The sequence below is a fragment of the Salvia splendens genome, chromosome 5 (assembly GCF_004379255.2).
Source record: "Salvia splendens isolate huo1 chromosome 5, SspV2, whole genome shotgun sequence".
Lineage (NCBI taxonomy): Eukaryota > Viridiplantae > Streptophyta > Magnoliopsida > Lamiales > Lamiaceae > Salvia > Salvia splendens.
In genome coordinates this window covers 2,986,792-2,999,317 of record NC_056036.1, presented here as the reverse complement: position 1 = coordinate 2,999,317, position 12,526 = coordinate 2,986,792, and the positions used below count along the sequence as shown (strand labels likewise).

Sequence of the window (12,526 nt, the reverse complement as noted above, 5' to 3'; positions counted from 1 at the left end):
TATCAAGAAACAACATACCTTCTTGCATTTCTCCTAATATCTGCAAACAAAACGCTAAAAACAAATAAAGTACAGAGGCAATATTGAAAATTATGAAGTAAAGTGATTCAAGTGCTTTCTGGTTGAAATTATTTTCGACAATTGTTATTCAACCGAAAAAAATGAGGAATGAATTATTGTATGCTACACTATATCAGATGAAAAGAGTTTCCAGGTGAAAAAAAAAGTGAAAAAAAAGCGCAAAAAATATAAACTAAAAGCTATAATACAGACATCTGATTCAGTTCCTCAAGCTCCTTCGAACAGCAGATAAAAAGACACTCTGTAGGTCGGTTCAATCGAGGCGCTAACCATCAACAATGAACTGATCTTCTTGGTTATCATCCCCCTCGACCCGTGCATCACCATGAACCATACCATTCACATGGTGCATGTTCTGTATCATCTGCGACATATAATGGCTACTCGCTCCAGCATGATCAGAGAGTGCCGAGGGATGGCCAGTCCACTGTGAAACAATTCCAATCAACTGACTGGTAAGATTCTGTTGCTCGTGGATTATCCTCGCCTGAATCTGGCCTATTTCAGCTCGGTGTTGACTCAACGTCTCATCCATCCTCTTCTTCCATTCTGATCTCCTCCGGTTCATCCTCTCCTCCCATTCCCTCTGGTTCCTTAACTCCTCATCTCTTCTTCTTCTCTCTCGCTCTTCATTCTCCCTCTCCATAGCTTCACATTCTTGAATCCACTTTCTCCTTAACTTGTCCCTATTGTTCTCCCTAACTTCTCGATCCTTCTCCATTTCTTCCCACTTCCTCTCACGCTCTTTCTCCATCTCCATCCGGAGCTGGTCCCTTCTTTGCCTCTCCCTCTCTCTCTCCACCTCACGCTGCTCACTCCGAGCTTCCATCTCCTTCAAGCTCCCCAGCTGGTTAAAAAGGAAACCCCACGCTTTCTTCTCCATCCCTTTCAACACCTTCCTCTTCTTCCTCATATCCGGCTCTATAGCTTCACATACAAATCTCGCACCAGCATCTTCCCTCATACAAGTATCACTCTTACTCCCTCCGTTGTAATTGTCTTCCCCCTCCTCCCCATCATAATCAAACTCCAAATCCATCACCCCGTTCTCAACTCCATCAATCCCAGCCACAAAACCCCCTTCCCCCACCTCCCCTAGCTGCCCGAATGGGATGATATCATCCCCTTCATAACAATCATTCCCCCCTCCAACCCCATCATTGCTTGCAAACACAAGTGGCACATCCCCAAACACCTCCTTATACCTAAGAAAGTTGGACCAATGTGTAACCCCTTCCATCCAATCAAACTCATCCTCGCCCGACCCCCTAATCGAAGACTCTGGCCTCTTGATCTTCTGCTTAACTAGGGCATACTGATGCCTCATATTCTGCACCTTCGTAGACACATCTTTCCAACTCCATTGCCACGGATACGACACCGGGTCTCGGACATGGTGCACAGAATTCACATGTAAAGCAATAGGCCTATATTTCTTCTCCCTAGTTTTCATCTTAGATAAAGTCCCATCACAAGTCATATCGCCATACTTATCTATTAGAGTCCTCTCCTCTGCCTCAGTCCATTTCTTCCTTCTTGGCTGAGGCGTCATCACTCTATCCCACTACACTACACCCAACTAAAACTACTACAAAGCTCAATTTCATCAAATAAAAAAACTAAAAAAACCCATAAAATCATTTGCATAACAACAAGAGCCCAGATCAAGATTCCTCACAGCGAGAGGGAAAAATGGTTGCTTGACCCCACTGTGTGAAAAAAACGTGTTTAAATGTGCGTGCTCCGCCGTCAAGAATCACGGGAAGTTGCTAAGAAAAACTTACCTTTAGTTGAGATGGGGAGCGATTTGGAGGGGCGGAGGTGAACGGACGGAGAGGACAGGAGAATTATTGGGAAAGTTTTTGCTAAATTTTTGTCGATGAGTGTGAAAGTGAAAGTATATTCATCAGGGACTGGAAGGGAATTTTTGGTGTTCATTGGGTGCAAATGTGAAAATATTGGTCAGTGTCGAAAAAACTCTCTAAAATTTTGATTTGTCCTTTGAAAAATCAATATTAAATATATTGAAATTCAGATTTATTTGCATTTATTCTATGATTATTAATTTTGATGAAATTGTATCTATGGTAGTTTGAAAATCAAAATTTAAACGTCATCGTCCATGATTAAGCAATTTATTCATAAACAGAACGAATTCATTGGGTTTGTGAACATCAACAATATACTATTAAAATAGAGGGACGGATCTGGATCATAGGTTTTTTTTTATAATTTGGCCAATATATATTTAAATTTCATCCTGAACTCAAACTTGACTGCAAGTTTGTAAAACACTTCTATATCTAATTAAAGAATTACTAATATTAATACATTTAACTTCAGGTTTCTCCTTGAATTACCCAAAAAACACATTACTTTCCATTAAGTTAAAAAATTACTAATTCATAATACATAAAAAGTTAAAGTTGTTATTTATTGTTTCTCTTTCTACTTTCATCCATACAAAATGGTTTAGACTCTCAAAAGCTCAATGTTTGCTCCATTTATTCTCTGCCCGACCCACCTAGCTCCACTCCTGACCCTGTGGTTCGGCAATGGCCAAGCTCCTGCAGGCAGCGACTTGGCCTATGCGGGCTCCGTCGCTGCCCACCACCACTTTGTATGTTGCACATCAAAATTGTGGATACATGAAACTAGAACTGCACTACTTAAATTAGAATGGACAGGAGGAGCGCCAAGCCACCTATGCTACAAAAATATACAGGTCGATTATTGTATCTCTCCATGACATGCGAGACCGGTGGGGCAGCACAACATCGATGCCTTGTACCTACAAGATCAAATAGGTCAGACGAAAGGGCTGGGAAAGATTAGTGGTGGCATGTCATGGGGAAAATAAGATACCATACCCGGCCATATCAAGAGGCAGATGCCGAGGATAACTCTGGCAATGACTGGCTCTCTTCAACCAGCAGTTAACGAGTGAGAATCAATAAGGAATCACATATGGCAGAGCACAAACATCAGCTGATTTGATATGTACAGCTTCAGACCATACTTGCAGCTCCTCCTTGACCCCAGCTGGTTCTAACTTGGGCTTATTTGGATGACCATTTTTGCTTAATAACCATTCTTGGCCATCTTCCTCGGACCAGTCTCCCACTGTGGGAACTGCTAAGATCCGACTTAGATACTTGGAATCGGGATGTGGAGGCCTCCTTGATGCTTCAGCAGCATGGTCCTTCATCTTATGCATTTTGGGAGGCTCGTTTACATTGCTAGGAGCAGGATCTGGCGTCTTTGGAGGTACAAAAATTTGATGGTTGAGCTTGTTAACACCAGAAGGATGATTAGCTTTAGATGGAGATGGTTTCTTGGCTTCATTTATACCATTGTTCAACTGGCCACCGTGATCCGACCAAACTTTGTTTGGAATATTATGCATAAAAGAAGAGAATTTAGTGGATATTCTTCCATTCTCTGTTGGGGAAAGCCTTTGAACTTTATTAGGCCTAATTTCACCATCTGTAAATTAAGCAGCAGTGATTAATTTAAACAAAAAAGGTAAATCACATATGCAATTACAAACATGTGCATTAGATAGAATCCAAACAATTATTCTCATTTCCTAACATAGTGAAATAAAATAATGAGCATTGACTAAAAGAACTCACCATGAAGAAAACCATTAGTGTCCATGTCTTTCCGCTTCTTGATACTCGCTTCATTAGTAGCAGCACCGACAACATCCTCGTGCAAATTTTCATTTTTACTAAAAGTAGCATCAACAAGATATTTTTTTCCTGAATTTTGGGATTCGCTTTTCTTGCTTTCTATGTTTGCATTAGCCACCTCCTTTTTCTTCTCCTTCTCCTTCTCCTTGTGTTTATCCTTTCTATGGCTTTTCTTATCCCTGTCTTTCTGTTTGTCTCCCTGCTTATTATTACCCCATGCTTCCTTGTACTTCTCTTTCTCCTCCAACCTTGAGTCATTTTGTACTTCCAGTGGTCTAGGAATCCCTTCATTTTTACTTTTGCCAACTCCGAGGTTTAGGACTGTCGCCTTTCCAGTAAACACGCCATTGCATCCTTGCAACTCAACTTTCTTAACATGGAAGCTCTTATCTCCATCGTTATTCCTAGGTGCTGCCCCTTGATCCCTTATGCCCACATTGGCAACTCTCTGAAGAAACTGGCTCCCTCCACCCTTCTCCTCATCTTGGATCCACCTGTTCAGTTCCTGTACTGATCTTGCTCCATTGATTGCTTGGGAAGGCAAGATGCTCTGTGAAGGCTTCTTTCCATTTTGACCCTGCAATAAGGGGGAACATTTCCCTTCATCCTCAAAACGGCTATGTTTGTTGTTCCCTTCAGGTTGGAGGTTCTCTCCACTTCTTTCCTCAAGCTTCCTAGAAACAGTTGATTCTTCCGAGACACTACTTTTATCTTTATCCTTTCCCCGGTCATCTTTCTCCCTTTTCTTATCCCTGTGTTTTTCTTTTTTGTCCTTGTGCTTCCCTTTGCGGTCTTTCTTGTCTCTGTATTTTTCCTTTCCATCCTTCTCCTTCTTTTCCTTGTCTTTCTTCCTCTCATCTTTTTTCTCCTTTTTCTCTTTGTACTCTTTGGGTTTAGCCTGGAACCAAAAATCATAAGCATAATAGTAACAATCTCTATGAGACTTCACATTACGCAGTGGCTACCAAAGGATAACAATGAAACTTATTAATACAAGAGAGAGTTATTCCAAAAGCAATCTCAAATTTAATTCTATGCTCTTCCAGGTGTAAAATAAATTTTTTACGAATTATATCTAAAACACAGAGGGAATCATAAAGAATGGATGTCCTTTCAACTTTTTCTACTCTTATCTGTTCTGGCTGAGTAAAAGTATAGTGGGAAGGAGAAATGAATAGCCAAATCATCAAATCAATAAAATTTATTGGAATACTAAGACCAGTTGTCATTTCCATTTCAACAACACGAAAATCAGATTCTATTTCTGAAAATTGGCGCCCACGAGAAGGCACATTGCATTGATAACAAAAGAACATTATTGTGGAGTGTATATGTGATCGTCGAGCATAAATGAAACAGCTCATCCTCCCAATAACAGGGGCCGCTATTATATGTGCATACTGAGCTACTCAAGAAAATGAGCTAGGAGAAAAGGAGACAATTCCCTAAATTTGAATTCAAATATTGCAAGATAGAAAACACATCAATCCGAGAATAAAATATGAGAAAATATAATATAAATGGTTGGTCATTTGCAATGTTTGGAACACAATCAAATTTACATGGAGTATCGTTTATACTCAAGTCAGACTTACATCAGATATCAGATTATAGTTTATGAGGTTGTATCAATCTAACAACTAAACTAAATCACTGATGTATTTATCCAGTTGTATATTTACATTGTGATACTATTTACTACTCACTCACTGATCAAAACCTAGACCTTAAGCTATATGAAGCCTGAGATTAAATTTACCTTACACAATCTGTTCTAGATCATTATATATAAAATTCCCAATCATAACCGTTGAAGCTCGTTCTCACCATAAAATGTGATTAGGTAAATGGAAGTGATACACAACGCCTTAGTTTTGAAGTTACTTTGATGCCCCTTTAAGAATAGCCAAAAAAAAGATCATGTTCAGGATCCTACTCCTAAATTCAGCATTGATTTATTCCTTATTATAACATCATTAAATCAACACCTACTTTCACTTATGTCTCAACAAGATAATGGTGTCTTCGCAGAGTTGGGTTTCAACAAAAAAAAAACGAGTCAGCACAACTATCAGACATGATGTCCGATTTTACACTGCGTCAGCTAATTACTGTAAAATTGAATGCAAGGGGATGGAGCATTCACTACCCAGAAAGAGAGCATCGTCCTCGTTATCAAACATAACAATATTTTCGGATAACATGCGTTTTCCACCACTAATGAACTAAGAACTATCTCACAGACTCATTATAACTTCGCAGCAAAGAGAAACGAAGTAATAGCGCAATAAATGATAATCAATTCAGCTGCATTTAAAAAATATATAACTAAATTTCCAAGCATGATACGAAAAACACCCAAGGACATCCACATACACAGCCGCCTTAATAAAGAAATGTTATCATATCAGTAAACATCATAAGAAAACACCGAAAGAGATGATGAATGAACAGACCTCTTTAAGCAGAACCACGTCTTCTGGTAGATGCTTTCTTTCATATCCCGGTGGAGGAAATGGAAAGCAGCGAGACATTGGACGCCTTCCCGCAACAAACAAAATAGCTACAGCTAAGAAAATTATAGTCTTGAATTACTTCCCACGTGTAGTTGAGTTCCAATATGGGAACAGACCCGCGTTTAAATTTCTGTCCATTAACCATGTCCCCCACACATTGATTTCTAGATTAGAGACCTTCCATATGACTTCTCTTTCAACTGATCCAACCACCAAACAATGATAATCAAGATCAAGCTCAAACCCGCGCAGATTACCCTTGAGCTTCAACACAAACGCCTCTAAGCGACGAACAGAAAATGACTGAAAACTATATATAACCAAAATCACAGCCAACGCAGGAGCAGCAGCAAATTAGTTGGCAAAATTCTTGCTAATCCACCATAAACTTAACACTTTTGACTTAGCTTGTTTCTGAGAAAAATGGAAGGCAATCAGCTAAAAGATCAAGTTATGGCAGCTTACTAAGTAAATGGAAGCTGATGATCATGGCCTTCACCTCGTCAACCTTTAAGTCAAAATCCAAAATTCGATCCCAAATAAATCTCGAAATCTTAGTACCAATTTCAATGAGGGTTACTCTATCTGTGAAAACAATCTGCCTCCATAGCCCCTTGGAAGAAATATCACACTGAAAATTAATTCTTGACGTCTATACAATCAAATCAAACTCCCAATCTCCAGAGTGAGCTGTTCCAGCCAGAATCCAGCACAAATATCCAGAATATGCGAATTCAAATCCCTATTCCAGCCAGAATTCAGCTCGAAGCAATCTGATCAAATCGAAAACCCTAGAAAAACTCAGGCTTCGGCAAACCAATACCCAATCCCAAAAACCCCAAATTTCCAAATGAGCAAAGAGCGCGTTTGAGTTCACTTGATCAAGAGGAGAATCAATTCTGCAAGAGAAACGACAATCGAAAACACAACACTTTTCAGCTGAATACAAGCAGATGATATGCTTTCTGTCAATACAATTTACTTCACGGTTCCTCAATTACGAAAACCCGAAATCAAAAGTATCGACATTTAGCTCAATAAGCACCTCAATATTCAAGTCGAGTTCAATTTGATTCCCACTAGAAAACGAAGAGCATTTGCAGAAATGCCACAAGATCTCAGCTTTCCTTCTTTCACAATATTTCCCAATCTCAATCAATCAGGCTAACAGTTCACCTTCATCTCCAGATATACGGAGCACATGGAAGGGGCGTGTGTATATGGTTATGCAAGCTAGTTTCCTCTGTGAGAGAATTGAGAAGGGGGGAGAGAACATGGAGAGTTATTAAAATGATGTACTCATTTATTATTTGGATATATACGTATGATTTTTAGAGAGAGAGAGAGAGAGAGAGAGAGAGAGGAGAAAGACATCCCTGTATGCGCCATGTGCGTGTGTGCGCGTCTCCACGGGACAAGGCTCGCTGCACCCACATACCGGTGTCCGTGCCACGTGTACATCAATATTGATTATTTTTTTTTGTTTTGGAAATGAAATGGTTACCAATTTATTGTAGTATACGTATGTAAGTTGGTAGAGGATATGAGTTTCCGGAATGTGTATTGACGTGCTATTGTGGAAATAAGATGTTTGAACTTCAAACTGTTGAGTATGTTGTGCTCTTAAAGTTTTTATTGCTCAATGTTGTAGATGTCATAATAGAAGAATAAGCATGGAGTAGAATAGAATTTCGTACTTATCATTGTAGTTGATGTATTTTTTTAAGTACATAGATTAAAAGGAACGACTGTTTTATATTAAAACATAAAAAAACAATAATGAACTAGATAACTGAGAAGAATATAAAAACATTAAAATAAATAATTGAATTTTTTTTTTTGGCTATTGGAAGTGTCCACCTTATAGCTGCGGACAATTTTTTTGTGGGCGCGGGCAAATAAACTGCGGCTGTGGACAAAAAAGGGGCGGGGCTATTGGGGTTGTCCGCCTATAGTGGATACCCTAAGAGTGTCCACTATAAGGCGAACACTTCCAATAGCTCCGCCCCCCTTTTTTGTCCACAGCCCGAGTTTATTTGTCCGCGCCCACAAAAAAAGTTGTCTGCCCCTATAGGTGGACACTTCCAATACCCCCAATTTTTTCATTTATTTTAATTCAATTATAATTAAAATTATCGGATTATACGTAATTAGAAAAAAAACGGCTATAAGTGAAGAAATTAAACACTAAATTTTCGTCGTATTAAAGTACTGAAAAAATTATACAACGAAAATTTAATCTATTGAAAATCACAATGGTGTTCACACTACGCCACCTCCCCTACGTGCCCAAACTTCTTCAATCAAATCGGCCTGAAGTGTGGTATGTGTTGTGCTCCTGCGCATATCAGTAAAATGTTGGAGCAAATATTCATTGCTCCGTGGTACGCCAATCTGGATCGGCGTGGAGGGAACACCGTTACTTGTACTTGCGCCATCTTCCGGTGCCCAGCGCTCTGCAGCAAATCCTTCTTCTTCTATTATCATATTATGCAATATGATACATGCTAACATAATATTCGCGACATCATCTACGTGCCAAACTCGTGCCGGGCACCGTATAATGGCCCATCGCGCTTGGAGGACACCAAAAGCTCGCTCAACATCCTTCCTAGCAACCTCTTGTTTTCGCGCAAAATATTGTTTCTTCGGTCCAACCGGTTGGTGAATTGTCTTGACGAATACGGGCCACCGAGGATATATCTCATCTGCCAAATAGAATCCCCTACTGTACTACGTGCCGTTGGCTACGAAGCTGATTTCTGGACCTTCCCTCCGGTACTCATCATTGAAGAGATGTGATGACTGAAGAACATTGATGTCATTGTTTGAACCTGCAACACCGAAATACGCATGTCAGATCCGCAAACGGTAGTCAGCAACGGCTTCTAGAATCATCGATGGACCTTTGCTTTTGAAACCAGTAGTGAACTGGCCTTTCCACGCCACCGGGCAGCTTCTCACTCCCAATGCATGCAATCTATGCTTCCTAACATTCCTGGGAAACCGTGAACCGAACCATGCATATCTAGCAGTCTTTGGCACTCATCAGGGGTGGGCTTTCGTAGGAACTCCCGACCAAATATTTCCCGGATCCCCTTACAAAACTGCCTGAGAACCGTTAGGCTAGTCGTCTCACCCATCTGTAGGTATTCGCCGAACATATTAGCTGGTCCGGCATAGGCAAGCTGCAGGATTGCAGCGGTGCACTTCTGAAGAGTAGACAGCCAGATCCGGCCAGTGCAGTCACTCCGGAGGGTGAAGCACCGGTACCGCTCCACCAAATTCGTCGCTATATGGTTGAAAAGTCGTTGCGACATTCTGAATCACCGACGGAAAATCTCGGGTGGATAACGGGGGTTATCCGCAAATTAGTCCACCATTAGACGCTGGTGTGCTCCGCTACGGTCTCGTTGGATGGTCCGCCGACGAGTAATCGCACGAGGGATCGCTGCCTCCGCCGCGCGCGCCGCATCCTCCTCGTCGGTCTGGTGCTGCACCTCTTGAATCAGGGAATTCCACATGTCAATCCACAAATTTTAGTGAGAGAAAGTATGAGTAAAGAGTTGGAATGGTGTGAAAATAATGAAAGGAATGTGGTGTATTTATAGGTAAATTAAATTGAATTAAAAAAACAAAAAAAATCTTTCTCCTCGGAACCGCCGCACCTCGCACCGCCCCACTATAGGCCAGCCCGCCTATCGCCTCGGGGCGGTCGGTCCGGCGCGTCCTCGCACAAAACTCGCCGGAGGGCCTTCCGCCCAAAAATGGCTTCCGCCCCGGGGCGGTCGGTCCCTCCACTATAGCAAGGCGGGGCGGCCGGCGCGCCGCCCCTATAGTGAACACCTTAATGGCCTATTCGGTGTTTGCTAATTGGCCATAATTGAGGTAAAACATGGGAAATCACGTCGTTCGGTGTTCCTTAGTAATAAATGCTCGGCCCTCGATTTTGGTGGATGGCCCGCACTATTGACCATTAAAGAAAAGAATTCAATTCTTGAGGAGGACATGGTTTTTCTTTTCTGCATTCGAAGATGCACCTAGAATTACACCATGTTTTTTTGGTAGGAAATTAAAGTTGTAAAGGAAAATGATTATTAGGATTTTGATTTCTAGGATTGTGATTTCTAGGATTTTGATTTCTGAGATTTATGATTCCTCGTAAAATGATTACGTGGAATATGATTGATGAAAAATATGATTACTGTGTTTGGAAACATATAGGATTTTAAAATTATAATTTTCAGTTATTGAAATAATTTGATGAATAAAAACCGTAAAATATATAATAAAATACTCTTATTAACTGAACTATTATTTTACATTAAAATTAAAATATAAATTATAAAAATAAACAATAAATAATCTATATAATCAGCTTAACAAAACTAAAATAACACACTTAATCAAAATAATCTTCAAATGTTACGGGGGCATAATTGATTTTTTTATATAAAATATTCATCATAATCAAATTCGTGGCTATACAGATGATTAGAATTAATAAAATTTAGCAGATATAAAATTCATTTCTAAATAATCAAACCCGTGTCCACGTAGATGATTAGAATTAATAAAATTTAGCATAAATAAAATAGTTATGGAGTGGAAGAAAAGAGATATTTGATGAGTAGTGGAAGAAACCGCTTTTTCAAGTTACCGGAAAAAGAATACCTAGGTTTAGAAGAGGAAAAAAATACTTGAATTTCTACATAACTTTTCTTGATTTTAGGAATTAGTTTCCTTTCCTTATTTTCTTATAATTTTACCAAGGAATTTAATTATTAGAGATCATATTACTTTCCACATTTTCAACAAACACAAGAATTTTACAATTGAGAATTAGATTATTTTCCAAACACACAATCCATGTCAAACAAACATGGCATAGAGGCAAAATCTCCTTTAGAGCATCCTTAACGCTAAGGGACCGGGCCGCACCTGGGTCCCGGCCCGCGTCACCAGCGATGGAGGAGAGGAAGTTCCGGTCCCGGGGCCGCAGTCGCGGCCTGAGGACTCGCCCGGGGTCCGGCCTGGCCGGCGTTTGAGGTGCTCTTTTTCCGATCCCGGGCCCAATTTCAGGTTTCTTTTGCATTTGGAAGAGGAAGGAGGGGGAAGGGGAGGGGGAGAGGAAGAAGAGGGAGGAAGAGGAAGAAGAGGGCGACGATGGTTTCTTTTGCATTTGCACCCCCAATTTTCTCATTTTTTTTTGCATTTTGAAGAAGGATAAAGAGGGGCGAGAGGAAGGGGAAGAAGAGTAATTTTTTTTGCATTTTTTTTATGTTCTAATTTAATATTTTAGTTTATAATTTATTAATTTTGAATTAAAAATGAATTTCTCATGTTATAATTGTTTAACGTTTTTTATTTTACGCGTAAAATAGATGGTAAATTGTGAATAATGCAATTTAATAGATGTGGCTCGAGATGAGGCCTGCAGGGTTAGAGCAGTTGTGACATGAGACTCAAATTTAGATGAATGGTGACGTGGAGGGGACTTGGGACCTGAATTGGGGACGGGGTTAAGGATGCTCTTATATATCCTACTCCTTCTCTCTCCCCACTGACAACCGTCTCTTTCCTCTTGCTTTCTCATCCGAATTTGTGGAGCTTCACGTGATTCAACAAATATCTTTTTTCTCCCAATTTACTCCAAAGCTTGAGGCTTTCTCATCCTGATGTATCACTGCGTTTAATCATGTAAAAATGAAGCTAATTTTTTCGCCCAAATCATGTTCTTGCTAGAGTGATTTGTTGCTCTCGACGGATTCTCGAAGGCTTTGCTACATCGACTGCTGCTCCTAAATCTCCGTCGGCTCAGCGTCACGTGCGGCGGCAAATCGAACTGTTTTTTATATAACTGTATTTGAGCTCGGAGAGCGCCTTGAGTTGGTCGAAGACGGCGTGCCGGCCCACTGGATCGCGTCGCCCTTGTAGGGGAACTGCACCATTTGGAGCTCGGCGTAGGTGGTGGAGATGGTGGCGAAGAGCTTCGCGACAAATGCTTCCATGGCGGCGCGGTTTTTGTACTCCTCCATGGCGTCCTCTGCGTCTTCCTTCTCGAATTGATGCGACTCGCAGCATCAGAGCTTTTCCTGATGGAAGAAGATGCGGAAGCCTGGGTTGTAGGAGCGGTTTTTGGAGCTCGATTTGAGACTGGTTACTCTTGAAAACGTTTTGGTGATTTTGCTGCGGGGCCGTGTTGGTTCCATTACGAGATTTGTTCAGAGAATT

The 12,526-nt window shown here is 40.6% G+C and overlaps 1 protein-coding gene across 1 annotated transcript; it reads right to left on the bottom strand.

Moving 5' to 3' along the window:
* Positions 1-2,437: 2,437 nt before the first annotated feature.
* On the bottom strand, positions 2,438-7,633 carry LOC121805045 (DNA ligase 1-like). Its single transcript, XM_042204791.1, has 5 exons — positions 7,338-7,633; positions 6,233-7,191; positions 3,717-4,674; positions 2,952-3,567; positions 2,438-2,872 (listed from the first exon to the last, which is right to left on the bottom strand). The coding sequence occupies exons 2-4, from the start codon at positions 6,308-6,310 to the stop codon at positions 3,032-3,034; spliced, it is 1,572 nt and encodes a 523-aa protein (XP_042060725.1). The 5' UTR covers positions 6,311-7,191; positions 7,338-7,633; the 3' UTR covers positions 2,438-2,872; positions 2,952-3,031.
* Positions 7,634-12,526: the final 4,893 nt, after the last annotated feature.